Source organism: Pyrus communis, chromosome 1 (assembly GCF_963583255.1).
Source record: "Pyrus communis chromosome 1, drPyrComm1.1, whole genome shotgun sequence".
Classification (NCBI taxonomy): Eukaryota; Viridiplantae; Streptophyta; class Magnoliopsida; order Rosales; family Rosaceae; genus Pyrus; species Pyrus communis.
Window position 1 is genome coordinate 16,702,275 of NC_084803.1, and position 22,084 is coordinate 16,724,358.

The 22,084-nt window shown below is 36.5% G+C and overlaps 2 protein-coding genes across 2 annotated transcripts; both read left to right on the forward strand.

Moving 5' to 3' along the window:
• Positions 1-17,472: 17,472 nt before the first annotated feature.
• LOC137713312 (cytochrome P450 716A1-like) lies at positions 17,473-19,083 on the forward strand. The gene is made up of 4 exons (XM_068452621.1): positions 17,473-17,747; positions 18,393-18,717; positions 18,833-18,982; positions 19,066-19,083. The coding sequence occupies exons 1-4, from the start codon at positions 17,473-17,475 to the stop codon at positions 19,081-19,083; spliced, it is 768 nt and encodes a 255-aa protein (XP_068308722.1).
• LOC137739937 (abscisic acid 8'-hydroxylase 1-like) lies at positions 18,186-21,136 on the forward strand. The gene is made up of 7 exons (XM_068480072.1): positions 18,186-18,717; positions 18,833-19,493; positions 19,589-19,675; positions 19,829-19,907; positions 20,133-20,239; positions 20,437-20,555; positions 20,758-21,136. Exons 2-7 carry the CDS (start codon positions 19,257-19,259, stop codon positions 20,849-20,851), a joined length of 723 nt encoding a protein of 240 aa, XP_068336173.1. The 5' UTR covers positions 18,186-18,717; positions 18,833-19,256; the 3' UTR covers positions 20,852-21,136.
• Positions 21,137-22,084: the final 948 nt, after the last annotated feature.

Consider the following 22,084-nt stretch of genomic DNA (forward strand, 5'->3'; position numbering starts at 1 on the left):
TGTTTCTGAACAACCCAAAACATAACACTATTTCTGGAAAAAAAAGTCAAATACAGTGTTTGTTTTGTCTGTGCACAAACAAACACTATATATAGAAAGAAAAGAACCAAAATCCAGAAATAGTGACTTAAATTCTAGAAACGGTGACTTAGATTCCAGAAACAGTGACTTAGATTCCAGAAACAGTCTATGTTTTAACCTTTGACTGTTTCATTTCTTTCATGCATCAGTTGATTATATTTAAGAAATATGGTGTTTATTGTGCTTTGAATCCAAATACAGTGATTTTCACTATTTTTTTTTTCTAGCTTACATTTAAGAAACAGTGTGTCTATTTCATTTGGATCCAGAAACAATGACTTAGATTCTAGAAACAGTTACTTAGATTCAAGAAAAAATGATTTAGATTCAAGAAACAGTGTTACTTAAAATCTAGAAACAGTTTATTTTTAAAGTCCAGAAACAGTGACCCATCGTTATTATTGAATAGCATGCAGATCTCAAATTTATTTTCTGAAGAAACAAATGATGAACTCCACTGACGAAGAAAAATTGAAAAACAGTACCTCGAATACACTATGAATAATAACGACGATCACATTTCAACAAAATAATACAAAATATAAATTAAATAGCATGAGGATCTATATTTTTGTTTCAAAGAAAAAGAAGAAGGTCTGCAAAACAATGATGAACTCCATTAATGATGAAAATCTAGAACTCAACCTAAAAACGTTAGGGGTAAAATCGACAAGTCATAATTTGTTATAGTTGGGCCATTTTTAGTTGGACTACTTTAATATGGGTCTTGTACTAATCATTAAACAAAACTTATAACATGGTTTTTGATTAAAACTGAAACTTTTCAAGCCCTTTACATTCATTTTCCTATAAAGAAAAGGTAATTTTGGGATAGTCTCATACATTTGTTAATTTTTCCATTAGAACCTCTGTTAACTAATGATGCAACACCGACGTGGACAATTACTGGATGCCACGTGTCAATATGGGCCCACTTCAATATTAAAAAATTACAAAAAATAAAAATAAAAATAACCCAGCCATCTTCCCAACCCCATCACTTCCTTGTTTCCTCTGCAACGGCCACCCTTTCTTCTCTCCTCTGTAAACCGCACTACCCACCTTCCCTCATCTCCTCTGTAACCCGCACCACCCACCTCGCACCAATGGGGACCTATCTCCTCTGCATTCATCATCATCTATCATCTACTGTCAAAAAAAAAAAAGAATTTAGAGATTAGTATAAAACCAAAAACCCTAATTTCAAAAAAAAAAAAAAAATGATGAAATGAGAGAAACATGGCGTTTGCATCGTGAACCGGCACGACACCCAGAGTTGGGACTCCATCGCCTTGGAGGTCGGGGGCCGCTGGTCTGCCAAAGTGACGACGCTCTTCACTGCTCAAATCTAAAACCATTACACGAGGATGCCTCACACTCAGATTTCTTGCAAGGGCAGCGAAATTTACATGATCGAAACGTCGCAATGGCGGACCTCACATCGAAGCTCCTCGACCCTCAGCCTTTGCAACTCGTCAACCATCTCGCCCAGGCTCCCAGACGAATCATCTGTTGGAGTTTGAGACCCTCTTATCTCACATTGGTCAATAGTATTTTTTCATAAGCCTTTATAGAGGCTTATTCCCTTTTCTTAGTAATTAGAACTTGGACCATTTGGAAATGGATTGAAGGCTTGGGCCTTATGGTTGTGTGAATTAGGCTTGAATATAATATAGCCTAAATACAATTAATATTAATTAATCAAGACAAGGGCCTTGGGCCTTGGGGCCTTGGAATTTAAAATTAATCAGATTCATTAATTTTAATTTTCGGATTAAGTTTTTTAATTAATTTATTAATAAAAAAAACGTTTTGATTAAAAGACACAGCTGTTAGAAAGAGTTGTACTTTTTGATTAAAAGATACAGCTATTAGAAAGAGTTGTGTGCTTTCAAATACACTGAACAGGTATTTGAAAGGGTGTGAAACAGCCTATATATTTGTAATCACAGTATCCAAGTGAGAATCATTTTTTCTTCCTCCTTATCTTTCGTACAAAATTTCCAGAGAGTAAACACACAAAGCAATTTGCTAGAGTTCTATAATCCGGTGCGGGTTGTAGAATTTGGTAGTTGTATCCTGGTCGAGCAGACGTTGTAGAACCACAAGCACAAGAGTGGGACGAAAATACTGTTCGAAGGACATAGCTTTTACGCTAGCCTCTACCTTCTGTGATCAAGTTAGTATCATTGATATTATTATATTAGTTTATGTATTTATTGTATAATTTCATTCTGCACATCAAGTATATTTGGTAAATTAAAATATTAGAATTTCAAGTTCTGTTTATTTCTGTTATATTTGTTTATTTCTGAATTGTTCTCCAACATCATCGTCGTCTCCCAATACGAAATTAGGGTGGGTGGTGCGGGTTACAGAGGAGATGAGGGAGGGTGGGTAGTGGGGGTTGCAGAGGAGAGAAGGGAGGGAAGGTGGGTGGGGGTTGTAGAGTAGAGAAGAGAGGGTGGGGGTTGCAGAGGAAAGAAGGAAAGGACGGGGTTGGGTGAGGTTGAAGATGCGTGGTGTTTTTTTTTTTTTTTTTTTTTTTTTTTTTTTTTTTTTTTTTTTTTTTTTTTTTGGCTTTTTGTATTTTTTTTTTTTAATATTGAAGTGGGCCCATATTGACACATGGGGCCTAGTAATTGTCCATATGAGTGCCACATCATCAGTTAATAGAAGTTCTAACGGAAAACTTAACTGATGTATGAGACAGTCCCAAAATTAACATTTTAGGTATAACTCTGAGACGAAAAAAACTTAATGTACTAAATGTTAAAAACCACGAAACTTAATAATAGTAAACTGAGATTTATCCAATAAAAAAAACACAATTTTGAGGATATGGATAGCTCTCATTAATATTTTAGAGCATTATTATCTATCAACAAGATGCCTGAACATTATTTTTTAATTCGGTGCTCCATCAAAAACCCACCCACACATTTCACCAAAAAAAAAAACCCACCCACACATATAAAAATATAGATGATGATCTCAATACTTAAACCTTAGACCGTTAATAGTCCACGGAGCAACGTTTTCTCTTTTCTATACTCAAATTTTAATATTAAATTTTATAATTTAAGATTATGACATTTACGGGCCAAAAATCTCAGTCAATGGTGGGTCACTGTTTAATTAATAAAATGACCCAATGTTATTCTATTAATTTAATGTATATGGTAACTTTGTCTATAAAATTTTGGTGTGACTTGTTTACATTTCTTACACTACATTCAAAGTACACGATGAATTGAAATATCTGGCTTCATGCACTTGTCTTTTACATACCAATATAAATCTAATCAAACATATAAACTTAAGCCTTTCTCCCCAGAGATGCTCCTAACATTAAAACAAAATATTCCTTTCTAGGATGAGTGTTGACTGATGATTGTTTTGTGAAAATCCCTGCAAAAAAAGTTCTTAATCATTGGTATATAATAGCCAAATTGCTCTATAATGTATAAAGAACTTAAATGTTTAACTTAATATTCCTCTTTTACATACTAGTATGAACCTAAACCAAACATGTTTTAACATAAAACTTAAAACTTATATTTTTAATTGTCTTCTACATACCGGGTTGAACCTAACCAAATATGTTTGAGCTTAATACTTGTGTTTTTAGGTTGAAGAGGGTTGTTTAATCTCCAATGAGGTCGAGGTATTTGAGGTTGGGGAGCCCGGGGAAGGTGGCGGAAAGGGCGCGGTGATGAGGTTCAAGGCAAGCACAAGGGAAGGAAGGTTTTGGGCATCCTTTTTCATTTCTTTAGTTTTTATTTTATAAATTTTTTCACATATCAATCAATAGAGCAGACAGAGTGGGCACCTCTGTGCTTGCCACGTCAACAATTTACAAGCAAATTGACAGATTTTTAGACGAAAGTTACAACGAATTTGAAATTGATTTATGATATTATAAGGTTTAAAAGATGAGATATAAGTTTTTTATGTTACCTAAAGTTGGTAAAATGTAATTGACCCTAAAAGAAAGGATTTGATGACCGTGAGAAGTTTGAGTGAAAATGAAGTAGTTGGGCCCCATTTTAGTTTGTTGGACCACTTGTTGCTTTAAAGGCCCACACAAGTGTTTCAATTGTAGGCCTGTGTGTGGAAGTTGTTGTTGCCTGCCTGTCAATCATATTGCTTGGACTGGTGGGCACTAAAGTGATTATTGTTGAAGATTTTGGAATTGTCCGTTTGTTTGTTGTTGTAGTTGGGACATAGAAATCTCGTTTGTTTAGTGACGGAGTCCATACTCCCAACATCTGTCTATTTGGAATCTGATTCTTTCTCTTTGAAGCTATCTACCATCTGCCATCTAAAAATCTACGTGCCACAACAAAGCCTGTTTATCAGTCCGCATAGCGGAGCCTACTGAATGTCTATGTGTGCATATAGTAGAGTGATGAGTGGATAATATATTACATTTTTTACCCTAACCTTAGTTTATTTTGGTTTTTATTTTGGAAGAATTTTGATACTTTGAATTGTGTTTTCAATATAGGACTTTCGACTTCCTTTGGGGCGAAACGTGATAAAATGGATAAATTTTGGAGTAATTCTAATTGGAGGGCGTTCGTGAGTTGCTTAGCTTGATATTGTCAAAATATCATACTTTTCCTTATTTTCTGGCGATAGAATAAAGGAGCAGTGCGCGAAACTGAAAAAGTGACGTTTTGGGCTTGATTACTAGTTTTGGTGTAATAAGGTCTTTGGCCGGCCCTGGCTTTCTCTCTTCCTTTATGCGAATTTGGGATATAGGAACTTGGCTAGGGTTCTTGAAGAAATGCATACTTCTACTTTAAGGTGTTTTCAATACTTTTCTTCGTTATAATATTTTCTCTAGTTTTTATTATGAGTATGCTGTGGAGCCAAAAATAATCGAGAAAAATATGGAGGCGACACGTGGATTCTAGGGTGAAAAAGACAAAATTACCCTCAAGGCATACCGAAGCTTATACGCGCAAGCAGCGGACAATCATGGCTCAATTAAGGTCAAAAGTAGACCCGGCAGTTTCTTACACGATACGGTAACACGACACAAAAATATCAGGTTTCGGGTCAACACGATAACTAATCGGGTCATTATTTGGTGACTAGTTAAGAACCTGTTAATAAGGGGTTCTTAACGGGTATACACGCGGGTAACACGTGGGTAACCTATTTCGACCCTTTAATAAAAATAAATTATAATTTTAAAGTTTAATTACTAAAAATTTTATTATAAAATACAATAGTCATATTGTATATATTGGTATATTTTATATTAAATATATTTTTTTGTATTATTATTCTATATAAGTTTAAAAAAATTAACTTTTATTCATTTATTTATTTTTATTATGAGAGTTTCTTATTATCATTAATAGGATAAATTTTAAGGAAAACTAATGAAAAAAGCTTGAAAACTTTGAGTTTTAATGATAAGTACAAAGGGTTGGTTGTTCGACGCCATGCAACCTAATCAAATTAAACGATTTATTTGTTATGACACAGCAAAGCAAGTATGGGTTGCAACCAAGCAAACCTATTCAGATGGTGTTGATGAAGCTAAGATTTATGACCTTCACAGACGGTCATTCATAATGAAGCAGACTGGTGCATCCGTTGCCAAATATTATAGTGAGCTCGCTGAGATTTTTCAGGAGCTTTATTAATTAAGTCCAAGTACCATGGAGCATCCGAAAGACGTTGAGACTAGACGCAAGGAGGTTGATCGTCTTCGATTTATATATTTCTTGCTGGTTTGGGCAATAATTTTGATCAAATCCGAGGAGAAATTTTGAGGATGGAGCCTAAGTCCGAACTTGAGGCAGCATATACACATATTAAATGAGAGAGTAACCGACAGGGAACCATGTCTAAAGCTGGTGGAACCTTCGATGCCACAGCCTTGGCTGCTGCAAGGTCCAAACAATCTCGGCTGAACAACTACAATGTCGACTCTACTCGTAACCGACCTCCAATAAAGTGTACTAAATGTTGTTTAGATAACCACACAATTAATGGCTATTATGAGATCATTGGTTATCCAGAAGGATGGGTCCACAAAGGGCGAAAAAAGGATTCGACAAGAGCCTCATTTGCATCCGCTCAGTCATCTAAAGAGACTGCATCAGAACCTCTATCAAATCCGAAAAACGTTGACACTAGCGCTACTAATCACATGACATCTAGTTTTACTAGGTTGCATTCTACCAAAGCATCAAGCCAAACACATATTACCAATGCCAATGGAACCACCTCCCAAGTTATAGGAGAAGAGTCTTTATCTCTTACATCCTTATTAAGTCTTGATCATGTCTTAGTTGTCCCTTCACTTGACTATGACTTGTTATCTGTTCCTCAAATCATTGATTCCCTTAATTGTACCGTGTGTTGCCATTGTATTGTCTATTTCAGGATCTTCTCACCAAGGCCGTGATTGGATATGGTACTAGGAGGGGAAAGTTGTATTTTCTGGACTTGACAGACGACAACAGTAAGAGATTGAGTCACGCACATCATGTGAAAAGAGATAAGTCTATCAAGATGAAGAAAATTTGGTTGGCATAGATGATTAGGGTATGCTTCTTTCGATTATCTGAAACTTGTATTTTGAGATTTGTTTTCCCAGTTTGCTGAATCAGACTTTCATTGTGAAACTTACATTTTGGCAAAAAGCCATCGTATTTCTTATCCATTAAGATTGAATAAAAGTTTTCTGCCTTTCATGATTGTTCATTCTGATGTTTGGGGACCATCACGAGTTCCCACTATTAGTGGTTTTAAGTGGTTTGTGACGTTTATTGATGATTGCACCTAGATGGCCTGGGTTTTTCCATTAAAGTAGAAAAGTGAAGTCACCGCCAAATTCAAGTTATTTTATCAGTATGTTGCTACTCAGTTTGACAAGAAAATCACTACATTTCGGTTTGATAATGGAAGAGAGTACGTCAAACATGACCTACATAATTTTTTAAGTCAACATGGTATTGTTCATCAAACCACATGTGTCTATACACCACAACATAATGGTGTCGCATAACATAAGAATAGACATCTCTTGGAAGTTGTTCGTGCCTTTTTATATGAGGCCCGTATACCTCATCATTTTTGGGGGGGGAAGCTCTTTGTTCTGCTGCTTACCTCATTAATAAAACACCATCCAGCACTCTTCAGTATCAAACTCCATTTCAAACATTGACCATTCTCCTCACCATGCCATTCACACCAAATCTCGAACCACTTCTCTTTGGTTGTGTTGTTTATGTTCAAGTGTATCCACATCAGCATGGCAAGCTTGATCCATGTGCATTGCGTTGTGTCTTTGTGGGGTATGCTAACACTCAGAAGGGCTATAAGTGTTTCCATCCTCCTACTCAGACCATGCATTTTACCGCATATGTGAGTTCCCACGAGAGTGAGTTCTATTACTTAGGGGAGTTTCTGAGCATCCTCTATAGGGGAGAGCTTTATCTTTGCAGCAGATACTCAGATCATCCAAATTCAACAAAATGTTTTAGAATAGTCAGTGTCTAAGCAGCCAGCTACAGTGGTGCAACAAGATCAAGAGTTACTGAAAACTCTAGATAATGGTTCAAATAATTTCCCTCCTACTACAGTACCATCATCAATCATCCAATCAGGTCCTGAAGATTCCCCGCAGGTAACTAAACATTTAAACTCCAACTTAAGCACTTTACCTGAGTCGAGTTATACAAGAAACACAGGTTATCAGTTACCTCCTTGTACCACTAGAGGGATTCCTAGACAACAGTATGACCCGGACCCAAAAACAAAAGTTAAATACCCTATTGCTAATCATGTGTACCTACATAGGTTATCTCTGTCATGTGCATCATTTGTATGTCAATTATCCACTGTATCTATTCCAAGTAATGTGCATGAAGCTCTGAAAGATCCCAAGTGGACTCAAGCGATGAATGATGAAATTGAGGCCCTATAGAAGAATTCCACTTGGGAGATGACTATCCTTCTTAAAGGGAATACAACAGTAGGTTGTAGATGGATATGTATAGTAAAGTTCAAGGTAGATGGCACCATTGAATGATACAAAGCAAGATTGGTGGCGAAAGGTTATGCTCAGACTTATGGGATTGACTATGGTGAGACATTTGCCCCTGTAGCCAAGATAAACACAATTCGGGTACTTCTTTCTCTGGCAGCAAACCAAAACTGGCCATTAAACCAGTTTGATGTCAAAAATTCCTTCATGCACGGCGACCTAGAAGAAGAAGTCTATATGGATTCCCCTTCAGGATGCAAGTTAGAGCCCAATACTGGCAACATGGTGTGTAAACTGAGAAAGTCTCTTTATAGATTGAAGTAGTCACCCAGATCATGGTTTGGAAAGTTCAGCAAATCAGTGAAGGATTTTGGATACAAGCAAAGTAACTCAGATCATACTTTTTTCTTGAAACATAAGAAAGGTAAAGTCACTACCCTTATTGTAAATGTTGGTGACATGGTAGTTACCGGGAATGACCCAGAGGAAAAGGCAGCATTGCAGCACCACTTGGCAAGTGAGTTTGAAATGAAAGATCTTGGTGCTCTGAAATATTTCTCTCACAACGGAAATATATCCTTGACATTTTTTACTAACATTAGAATGTTAGCTAGCAGACTAGCAGATACGCCAGTGAAGTTGAATCATCAGCTTAGTGAATATCCTGATCAAGTACCCACCAACAAAGAAAGATATCAACACCTCATAGGTAAGTTAATCTATCTAGGACACACTAGACCTGATATAGATTATGCCGTAAGTGTGATGAGTCAGTTCATGCATGCCCCAAGGGAAGCTAGATGGATGCGGGAAACCGAATTCTGAGATACTTGAAGTCATCTCCTGGAAGAGGATTGATGCGATGTTCGCACGATATGGTCATCCAGATGTTGAGGGTCACACTGATGCAAACTGGGCGAGCTCTGTTATTGATAGGCAATCTACATCTGGATACTTTACCTTTGTGGGAGGAAATCTAGTATCTTGGCAAAGTAAAAAACAAAAAGTAATGTCAAGATCAAGTGCTGAAGCAGAATATCAAGGTATGTCACACGGAGTATATGAGCTACTCTGGATAAGGAATATGTTGGGGGAATTGGGGTTCAAACCCAAACATGCCATGCAATTGAATTGTGACAACAAAGCCGTAATAGACATTGCACATAATCCAGTGCAACATGATAGAACCAAGCATGTTGAAGTTGACGGACATTTCATCAAGGAGAAGCTCGAGGCAAAGATCAATGAGGTATCATTTGTTAAATCCGAAGATCAACTTGCAGAGGTCCTCACCAAATCAGTCATAGGCAGAGTATTTCACAGCTCACTTAGCAAGTTGGGCATTGACGACATATATGCTCCAACTTGAGGGAGAGTGTCAATAAGCTGTACATTCCTAATTAGTCTAAGTCAACTATTTGATTTTGCAAGATTATAGGCTCATAATTACTTTCCTAGAATAGTTTCCTAGATTCTGTATATATAACCTTCCTATTGTTATACATCAATATCAATGAAGTATTATTTTTTTACCCAATCTAAGAGTTTCTTCATTAATTGGTAGAGAGAGTAATCACTCCAGCTAATATGGTTTGTAAGGTGCCTTTAAGAGTTCCTCAAACAGAAGTACAAAATTTTTAGTGACCCTTTGTTTGTCAGGGGAAGAGTATGTCGAATGGCTTTCTTGAATGAACTCCTAAGTACTCAAAATGTTAGAAATGTTGGATGTTATAATAAAATGAGTGCATTTATGCATTACCCTGAAGAAGGAATAAATACTAAAATTAGCAGTGTGATTATGAGAAAATCTAGTAGAAACCATAAATTATTTTTCCAATTCTTATGTTATTTTATAGTGAACATTGAATTTAAAATCAATTGGACACCAGTTTCAACTATTAGAGGAGAAAGAGAGGGCTTAATGGGAGAGAGAGGCTGGGAATTCTTTAAACTATTAGGCAAAACATCAACCAGTAGGTCCGATACTTTCGTGCGTGACATCACTTAACCTAACACATAACATATATTGTTTGAGAGGATGCAATCATGCAATGAGCTATTGGACTAAAAGAGCACAGCTCCGGTTGCTTTGATGAACTCTGACATAAGTACATGGTCCTGGCGTCTATATAAATGATTATTTTTTATTCGTTTCATATTGTATTTGGCAATTAACATTTAAAAAGTATTCTACTTTGCAAAAGTACAGGTTAATTATTCCAACCATACCTCCAAGTTTTAATTTAATTAATACACTAACTAACATTTGGTCTTCCGTGGTTATTGTTTCTTGTTTACATTTTAACTTATTTGTCTTTATAGATGAGAATCTCTTATTTTGCGATGCCATTGGAATCTCATTCTAAATTTGTCTTCACATATACTATTGGTATATAATTATGTACATGATAGATACCGGTACCGGAACTTTCTTCAAGAAAATTATAAAAAGAACTTAAAATGTTTAGCTTAATACTAAACCAAATTTGAAACAGCTACTTATCTTTTTACTCGTGTTTTACGTACTAATATGATTCTAACCAAATAGTATATTAGCCTAATTAATCCATTCTCCCCAAAGATGCTCCATATGAACATTAAAACAAACAACTTTAACATTTTGACTCATTTGAAAACAATTCTCTACAACATGCACCATTGCATCCGGCTGATAGATGAATTGACAATAATCTAGGTGTTGCAAAATAATAAGTTTAGGATTTAGACCCAGTCCGTTAGAATTAGATTTTCGTTTAGAAATTAGAATTTAGTTTATAATAAAATGTTTGTTATTCACTTGTGAATAAGTCAATCACAATGTAGACCATTCGATTAATGTAGCCGTCTCCACGAGTTTGTAATATTTCTCCATTTTCAATAATATTCTTAGTTTTGTAATCCGTTTTTTCGTCTATTCATTATGCGTACACTGATTCTCAACTTGGTATCAGAGCAGGTTCAATCCTTTGGGATTTAATTTGCTATGGATTTGTATCAGTTAGTCAGTGTGTAATTTATTCATGTCTTCTGCTTGTCGTTTTTCGGATTTAAGTTTACCCTGCATTCGTCACGTATCAGTTTGTCTATCGTCCTATTTTGCATTGTTTGGTTTGTTCTCGTATGAATCCGTAGAATTGTAGTGTTTTTTATTTTGGTAAGGAGTTATCATTGTTAGTTTTAAATTAGAAAATCTAGAGATCAAACCTGCTCAAACATCTGCAACAGAGTCGAGCCCGTCTGCACCCTCACCCAAGTCTACATATGTGACTGTCTGCATCGTACCATTTGCATCCCACCATGCTACCTGCTCACAATCTGACCAACCACACCGCCGCGTCTGACATATAGGCATCAAACCCACCGCTGCACCCACCATCTTTTGCCACACCTTTGTTGATTTGCACCAACCAGGTCTATTACGCTGCCGCGCTTCTTTTGCACAATAGAGGAGATGGAGTGGGTTCCGTGCCTGCCACGTCAACAGTTAATACACAAATTGAAAGATTTTTAAACGGAAGTATGATATTACAATGAATTCGAAGTTAATGTATGATATTGCAAGGTTTGAAAGATAAGATATGAATTTTTTATGTGACTATTGACCCTAAAAATTACAAAGGCTACGTGGCGCGCAGGCCGAGTAACTAATGAGCTAACCACGTCCTTCGGTTGATGTAGGGCGTGCCAACTTGTAGGCCGAGCTCGGCTGAGGAGTAAAATTTGTTGACGTGTTGAGTGCGTTGCTGACTTCTTGATCTTGTGATTGAGGTCGAGTAAGGAACAAGTCTCGGCCTTCGAGTTCTCGAGCCTGAAGATAAGGCTGCTAGTTCTGCAAAGTTCACGAATCGTCGCCGCCGAATTCGGTCATAGTGATTATATTCGTAAGAGTATAAGCACGTCAAATCGACACCAGACTATATGGACACAAGTACTCAAAGGAGATGTATGTCTTGATGGTAAATGTGGTTCGGACGTCAAAATGCCGAACTCTGAAACTCACTTGTGAGTATCCAATCATAAAACCACTCAGCGTTCAATGTGCCGAATGTCGTAACTCGTAACACCCTACTTTGCCGAGAAGGCTAATAAGATGACCTTTACCAACAAGGATTCGGAAACCCTTCTCGATCGAGACTTGGATAGGTAATCGGTTGGCTTCGGCGCAGTGCTGTTTATCTAAACTGAAGGTGCTCCTTGGTCGGCTAATTCTACGACAACAGTGTTGTTTATCCAAACTGAAAATGTTCGCCGATTGCCTTCACAGTGTTGTTTATCCAAACTGAAGATTTGTCGGCGGAAAAAAGAAAATAAAAAATCTCAAGATGTTTGAGAGGTTTGCGCAGGGCAGTTGTGTGTTGAATTCGGGAGCCTGAATGATGCACTCTTCTCTCTATTTATAGCAACAATCCTCCTCAAGATCAAGTCGAAACCACATTTTGATTAGGACTTCTTATTCTGATCCTACTTTATCTCGACCAATCCTACTCTTACTAGGATTTTGAACTCACCCCCTTTTCAGGATGTATTCATTACCGATCGAAAATCCATATTGCACTAGGACCCCTTATCATATTGGGACTTCTTCAACCCATCCGCTCATCCAAACTACTCCTTCTTGCAATAAGACTTGACCATCTTTACTGAACAGCCCGGGACCACCAGGCAGCCCATAATATATTTGGAAAAGCTTTGAGCCGAACCTATGTTTGGCTCAAAATATTATTTTAGGCCCAAACAGTGACCTAAAGTTGACGTGGTAAAATGTAGTTTACCCTAAAAGAAAAGATTTAATGACCGTGAGAAGTTGGAGTGCAAAAAAAGTTGTTGGCCCTATTTGAGCTTGTTGGATCACTTGTTGCTTTAAAGGCCCACGCAAAGGTTTCAATTGTTGGCTGTGTATGGAAGTTGTTGTTGCCTACCTGTCAATCACTTGATTGGTTGGACTAGTAGCCACTCAAGTGATTATTGTCGAAAATTTTGGAATTGTCTGTTTGTCTGTTGCTGCAGTTGGGATATAGGAACCTCCTCTGTTTAGTGACAAGGTCCATACTCCCAACATCTGTTTGCTTGGAATTTGAATATGCCTATTTGAATCTATCTGCCATCAGTCATCTAAAAATCTACATGCTACAACGGATCATGTATGTCTGTCTGCCAATGCGAGTAGTGATGCCTGCCTGCATGTGTCTGTAACGTTGCCTAACTGTCTTTCTGCTTTGCAAAGCCTGCTTGCCTGCCTGTATGTTTGTCTGCATAACGGAACCAACTTGCATGTCTGCTTGTGTGTGCAACAAAGCCTGCTTGTCTGTCCAACGAACAAAGCCTGCATCCACATCTGCTTGTTGGAAACTCATGTTGTATACCACCATAAGTTTGACGAGGAGTGTTGAAAAATAATAAGTTTTAGATTTAGGCTCAACCCCGTTGGTATTAGGTTTTCGTTTAGATATTAAAGTTTAGTTTATTATAAATAGGATGCTTGTTATTCGTTTATCAATACGTCAGTCACAATGTAGTTCATTGGAGTTATGCAGCTATCTTGGCAAATTTGTAATGTTTCTTCGTTTTCAAAAGTATCCTTAGTTTTGCAATTCTTTTGTTTGCTTGTTCATTATGCACTTCTCAACTATAGAAACTTTTGATATTTTCTTGATCAGTAGAATTTAGTTTTAAAAAGCTATAGATGTTGACTCCATCAATGGAATCGTACATCTTCCTTGTGAAGAACTACAATGATTATTTTATGAATGTCCATTTGCATTCTCTGTGTAATTTCAATATATATATATATATATATATATATATATATATATATATATATATATGTAATATCTTGGCTGGTTAACCAGAGAAGCAGTAACGCTCCACGAAAGTTAAAAAGTCGGTAAAAACTAACACAAAAAATTATTAAAGCATTTTATATGGTTAAAAGACATCAACAATAGTAGGTTGATAAGAAGATGCGCAATAGAACATCAACCGTAGTGCTTATGCTAAAGTATTGTCCAAATCAAAATTACTCAACACAGTTGCGGGTTTCTTTTTTCCGCCACTATTCAAATATCTTGAACTGCCACTCGACACTAATTATATTTCTATACATAAAACAGCCACTAATAATATTTAAGGGCCAAGCAAACTAATTAAGAAAACTAGAAGACGACGGGAAAAGTGTGGGTTTGATGCTCGGCCGAGTGCCGACAAACCTTGGTAAGGATGCAATCTATGCAAAATGTAAACCAAAAATCAAATTAAAAATGAAATATATAAAATATAAAAATAAAAAAAACCACACACACACAATTTTGAGCATTTGGATAGCTCCCGTTAATATTTTTGAACATTATTATCTGTCAACAAGATGCCTGAACATTCTTTTTTAATTCGGTGCTACATCAAACTCACCCAGACATACAAAAATATAGACGATGATCTCAGTACTATTCTCAAATTTGAACAATAATTTTTATAATTTCAGTTAATATATTTACGTGCAAAAAATGTCAACCAATGGAGGGTTAATGTTCAATTAATAAACTGACTCAATATTGTTCTATTAATTTAATGTTGTTTGGGCCCAAAATATTGGATCATTCTAAAGGACGCTAGGCGCTAATCGGGCAGCTGACTGGGGTCTAGTGCTTAGGCAGTTAGGCGGGGACAAGAAGGGGGCCTAGGTGGACTAGGCGAATTTGCGTAAATTTATTATATATTGTATAAATAAGTGTCTATTTTTACATAAAAACACACATAATTATATTGGTATACATAAGTTACAAAATAAAATGAGATATATATATATATATATATATGTTGAAAACATGGAAAACAATCATATAATGAGTGTTCGTCTAAATATTTAATAAGTCTCTTACATCTTATTGAAAAATTAAAATGTAAAATAAAAGTTATTGATTTTCTATCTAAGTGAAAGTCTAGACCTAGGGGGGTTTAGGCAGGTCAGGCGGTTGCCTAGGCGAGCTAGGCATACGCTTAGGTGGGCCTAGGCACACTTTTTTAATTTCCAAACGCCTAGGAACTAATTGGGGCGGTGGTCAGCCGCCTAGGCAGGGATTTTTAAAACAGTGAGTATGACTTTGGGTTCTACCCAGATAGAAAACCCAAGACGCCTAGGACTATCCTAAGACTAAGGTTGAACCAAAGAAAAGTAGCTGAATCCTAATTGGTGTCTGACTTTGAGAAAAATGGGATTGGATTCGGCTAGTCCTAAATTAAGTAGAATTGTTAAGGATCAAGCTGAATGTTGATAAGATTCATAATATTCCGAGAATCAAGTTCATAACTGATTAAGGGCAAGAATGAATTAAATTTGGAAAAGGAGTAGGTTCAAAGTCCTAAGTCTAGTAGGAGTGGTTGAGCTCTATACAGAGATTAGAACGAATTGGTGTTGTGAGGGCATAATCCAGATAAGACTCTACTCCAACAAAAATAGAAGTGGATTTGTGACATTCAAATCCTCTTCAACACAACACACAAATCTGTCATGCGCAATTTCTTACTTTATGCGAAACCCTCTCACCTTTGAGAAAACATTGACCTTCCTAACTTCATCAACCATATCTCTCAGTTTGTATAAACAGCTCTGTAGTTGACAATTGGTGACATCTCTCAGTTTGTAGAAACAACTCTGGAGTCGTAGAGTCAGTCGATCGTGAAACTTCTTCCAGTGAGGATAAATAACACTACTTCAAGCTTGGCTGATTATCTATCCAAGTCTTTACCAACAAGGAGTCTTTGAGTTCTTGTTGAGGGAGGTCATCTCATTAATTTTCTCGGTAAAGTGACGTGTTACCAGGTTACATTGTTTGCCACATTAAAAGCCGAACCCATTTTGTGATTGGATATTCACAAGGGCATTTCAAATTCGGCATTCTGACGGTCGAACCATATTTACAGTCAAGACACTTATCTCTTTTGAGTATTTGTGTTCATACAATCTGGTGCCGTATTTACAGTCAAGACACTTATCTCTTTTGAGTATTTGTGTTCATACAATCTGGTACCGATTCGGCGCACTTATATTTGCACGAATATAATTGAAGCAGCCTTAGTTTTGTAATTCTTTTGTTCGCCTGTTCATTACATATTGTAATTCTCAATCATAGGACCTTTTGATATTTTTCTTGATCAATAGAGTTTAGTTTTAAAAAGCTATAGATGTTGACTCCATCAATGGAATCGTACCTCTTCCTTGTGAAGAACTACAGTGATTTTTTTACGAATGTCCATTTGCATTCTCTGTGTAATTCCAATATATATAAATTTTCTTGGCTAGTTAACCAGAGAAGGAGTAATGCTACATGAAGGTTAAAGAGTCAGTAAAAACTAACACAAAATATTATTAAAGCATTTGTATGGTTAAAAGACATCAACCATAGTAGGTTGATGAGAAGACTCACAATAGAACATCAACCGTAGTGCTTATGCTAAGTATTATCCAAATCAAAATTACTCACACAGTTGGGTATCTTTTTTCCGGCCACTAATCACATATTTTGAACTGCTACTCGACACTAATTATATTTCTATACATAAAAGAAGACACTAATAATATTTAAAGGCCAAGCAAACAAATTAAGAAAAGTAGAAGACGACGGGAAAGGTGGGTTTGATGCTCTGCCGAGTGCTGACAAACCTTGGCAAGGATGCAATCTATGCAAAATGTTAACCAAAAATCAAATAAAATAAAAAACACAATTTTTAGCATATGGATATCTCTCATTAATATTTTGGAGCATTATTATCTATCAACAAGATGCCTGAACATTCTTTTTTTTTTTTTTTTTTTTTTTTTTTAATTCGGTGCTACATCAAAAACCCACCCGCACATAAAAATATAGATGATGATCTCAATATTTAAATTAGTTGAATCCATAAACCTTTTTTTTGGTAAAAGAATCCTTAAACCTTTAATACTAAACAGAGCAATGTTTTCTCTTTTCTATACTCAAATTTGAATATTAATTTTTATAATTTTGGATTATTATATTTCCGGATAAAAAATCTTAATTAATGGCCGGTCACTGTCATCAATTAATAAAATAACCAATATTATTCTATTAATTTAATGTATAAGGTAACTATAAACTTTTTGTCTTGGTGTAAGATGTTTACATTTCTTACTCTACATTAAAACTACACGATGAATTGAAACATTTGACTTCATGCACTCATCTTTTACATGCCAATATAAATCTAATCAAATATATAAACTAAAGACTTTTCCCCCCAGAGATGCTCCTAACACTAAAACAAAAAAAAATTCCTTTCTAACATTTTGTCTCGTTTGAAAAACTACATTGTGCATTTCTCTATAAAAGGCCCCATTGGAACCGATTAGATTCATTAAGAAAAACATGGCAACTTTTGAAATTTTCTCAAAGATGCTGAATCCATCAAGGGAAGAGCTCCTCCTCTTCGTGAAGAACTATAGTGATATTCTCATTGCTGCTCTGCTTTCTATTGTAACAGTACTTTTGGTCCCAAAAATTGCTAGGGGAAGGGTCACCAGTTCCAAAGGTAGCATCCCCGGCGGGTTAGGGTTACCCATTTTCGGCGAAACCCTTTCTTTCCTTTCAACAAGTAACAGTGCAAAAGGATGCTATGACTTTGTCAGGCGCCGGCGAATGTTGTGAGTTATTCTATCACCCCATCGCTATATTGGAATGTAAATGTAGGACTTATCGATCACTTAGCACTTCTTTGGTGTCTAGGACTAAATTTGATAGGATAATTCACTTTGTGTAAAAAATGTTGAAGAAACAAAAATTACATACATTGTTTCCAAAATTGCAGGTAGAAAATGGATTACTAAGGGATAAGTTTCCTTAAACCAAAATAAATATTAAATAAATCATTCGTTTAGGAATTATTCAATCCAATCCAATTCTTGACATCAAACGAGGCTTTAGTAACTGCAAGTAGTGAGGGTACACGATCAAGCTGTTTTCTCCATCGACCATGTTACCAATTATATTTTTCTTCTTTTGTGCTGACCCTTCAACACTATGAAAAAATAAAAATAAAATCATTCAAGGGGAACTTGTCAAGGGTGATGCTTTATGTTGCTAGTGCACCTAAACTCCTAACTTGTAACACTATTGATTACTGAGATGAATTATTTCTTACACTCCTATGTAGTTGATGCAATATTATGGATGCACTTTAGAACCTACTTGAATAGACTAAAAAAAGTTCTTTTGGTTGTTAGAGTATGTATATCTAATCATTTTCATACTGATGGAACGTTGAATTGACTTTCGCGGTGAAACTACAGGTATGGAGATTGGTTTAAGACGAGGTTATTTGGCAAGATCCATGTTTATGTTCCAAGTTCTGAGGGTGCAAGAACCATTTTTGCTAGTGATTTTGCTACCTTCGACAAGGCGTATTTGAAACCAATGTCAGATGCTGTTGGAGTCGATAGCTTGCTGGTTGTGGCTCAGGAGACTCATAGAAGGATTAGGCGCCTTCTATCTGATCCTTTCTCCATGAGTTCTTTACCTACGTTCATTCAGAAGTTTGATAAAATTCTGTGCCAGGAGCTAAAAACAAGAGAAGAAAGCGGGGAAAAATTTTCAGTGCTTGCCTTGAGTATGAAGGTATGAAAATTCTTCTGGAATGCTTGTAGAATCAAGAGTTTCATATATATATATATATAGAATATAGTAGTAGGGTAAAAGAAGCTGATCTCTCTGAATGTTATCTGATGCGCAGCTAACGTCCGACGCAATGTGCACTTTGCTAATGAGCGTCACAGATGATAAAATACTGCGAATGTTTGAGCACGACTGCGCCTTAGTCTCAGATGCCATGATATCCTTTCCAGTCATGATTCCGGGCACTAGATATTACAATGGCATGAAGGTACGTGACGTGTACATCCTTGTTAGTTCATTCACTGTTTTAAGTTTTTGGAGTTCATCGTCTAACGCATTGTTAAAGCTTAGTTAGGGGTCTTAACATGATATAAATTGTCGACCAAAAATGTGGCTGGAAATCAACTCTCTCTCATTCAAATAACAGTTCACAAATCTCACTACATCTCATTATCCGAGTGTTTTGTAATATATGACTAGAGAAAAAGTTTACCTTGAAGAGTGTACTAAAAGAATTGTCAAAGCAGGCACGAGCACGTGTTATGAAAGTCTTTAAAGACATGATCGCCGAGCGGAGAAGTGGAAAGGAGTATTCAGATGACTTCCTGCAGTCAATGATAGAAAGAGATACATGCCCTGACAAAGAAAAGCTGACAGACGCAGAGATTATGGACAACCTATTGACATTGATAATTGCAGGGCAGACCACCACTTCAGCTGCAATGATGTGGAGCCTTAAGTTTCTCGACGAGAACAGAGAAGTCCTGGACAGACTCAGAGTAAGTAATTCCAGAGTGTATCTTCATATCATATAAATTGTGGTAGCAATTTCAGCATCGTTGAGATAGATAAGAAAGAATATATGAATATACAGGAGGAACAGTTGACTATAGCCAGAGCTAGACCAGAAGGAGCTTCAGCTACACATGAAGATATTAAAAACATGCCCTACTGTCTCAAGGTTCGCACCACATCCTCGAAACTTTCGATTGTTAAATTCAACGTAGAAAAAGGATCTTTACTAATGCAACTTTTCACCAGATTAAACTGATAGCGGAGACATCTTGCATACAAACGCGTTGACATCCTTAGTGCTCCGTATGTTTTTCTCCAGGTTATGAAAGAGACATTGAGGTTGGCAAATGTTCTTGTGTGGTTTCCTCGCGTAGCTACCAGTGACTGCACTTTAGAAGGTATGTTACAATAAACTTAACCTAGAGAAGTTAAATATGACTGGCACAGACAAATATTTCTTCTGTTTATAGATGTTCGAAGCCGTGAGTTACCACAACTAGCACTACAGTGGAAATGCTTTCCGTCTCATAGAGAAACCCGGAGAGGATAGATGATAGGTTCCTTTTCAATATTTCTCTTAACAAAAACTTGTTTAATCTTAATTCATCACTATGCAATTGCAGGTTTTGAAATAAAGAAAGGGTGGCGGGTGAATATTGATGTGACTGGCATACACATGAATCCGGATCTGTTTCCAAACCCAACGCAGTTCGACCCATCTAGATTTGATGTACCCGTCTCTCTACCCGAACACTTCATTTTTCTTTTAACTTCTTTTATACACAAAAATATTTCAACCACTCAAATATGCATGAGAGGGATTTAAATATGGTTGAAACTGGAATTTCATACACTTCATTTTTGATTGTTGCCAAGGTATTGACATTGACAGATGTGTTACTTATCGTTTGTGTCAATTTTCTCCAGGAAATGCCAAAGCCATATAGTTATATACCATTTGGGTCAGGACCCAGGTCATGCTTAGGAACCAATATGGCCAAAGCGACAATTATGATCTTTTTACACCGCGTAGTAAGTGGATACAGGTGAGCGAGAGTTTTCAGAGCCATCATTTTTTATTTTTCTTATCTTGTATGAGCTATGTTAAGGTGATTCGCCCATGCATGTATGTGCAATTTATGACCATTTGTTTTGGAACTCGCATTTGAGCAACGGTAAAAATTCACCTACGGGAGTGTGGACATCTTATATTGATGAATCTTAAAATTCTTTCCCCTTATTGTGTAGCTGGACAATTCATGATTGGGATCCTAGCCTGGAAAAGATGTCACACATTCCACGGTTAAGCAGTGGTTTGCCCATTACCTTGAAGGCCTTGTAAGAGAGCAGACCTGGTATGCCTGGAAAATTAGGGTTCAATAATCCCGCGTCTTGCCGGTTGTGTGGATAGTCACTACCCCGTGGTTAGCGCCAGCTGCGAAGGCTTCTCCTCGTGCAAGTAAATGTTATGCGTGGGTCTTAGGGCTAGGGTTTTTGTTTTACTGGAGCTACATGTTTGCGGCTCATTTGTGTTTTGTAGCAACTACTGTTGCTATTTTGTGTTTAGTCTCATATTATATATTGTGGCTTGTTCCGCTTGCGTCTTGTGTTAATGAAGTATTTCTTTTTCCGAACAGAAAAAAAAAACATCCAGAAGCATGTAATTTTGCAGAATAAGTACGCATTCTTGCCAAATTTATGTTACTATTGATCAGATCATACAATATTACAAGTGCCTTTCCAATCCCCAGCGCCCCCACCCCAAACAAAACGCTACTTGACACTAGCTAAACCCACCCTATAGTCATATTTTCATGCCCATGTTATAATCTCAGTCTCTCCTTTCCCATAACCATAATCATTACAGACCGCTGAGAAGCATGTAATACGATCACATCCATATTGCTTGACTTCTTCTTTAACACCATCCCGACTATCCCCATGGCTGATCACGGAGGCGATGCAACAACAGAAACGATGAGCAGTCGCTCAACCAATCAAAGAATCAAAGCTGAAAGAGAAGTGAAAGTGGTGGAGAAAGAAACCCGGATGTCATCCATATAATGCATTTGATGCATTCAGTGTGTTTGATGGTTGTTGCGGCGAGCTCGACGAATACAACAAGACGAACGCGGGATTCAATCATAGATTCAATAGTTTAGGATCTTCTAGACATAAATTAAAAACTGAAAGAATTGAATATCAGAGTGCTCAACAAATAATATTATAAAATAATAAAAATATGGATTGGAAGGTTTCCTGAAATTGACGCTGGAATATTATAAAATAATAATAATCTAGATTTGGATTATAATTTGTTAGTTAGCGGTTTTTTAATTTGGTAAAATTGTTAATCTGTGATGTATAAGGTTAGGGTTTTAATTTGTTGAATCTATGATGTCTACGGTTTTAATCTGTTGATTCTACGATGTTGATGGTTTTAATCTATTGAATTTGTGAAGATATGTGTTTTGTGAAATATTTTTAATCTATTGAATATATGATGAAATTGTGGAATTTTTAATCTGTTGAATATGTGAAGAAATTGTGAAATTGTGAAGATATGTGTTTTGTT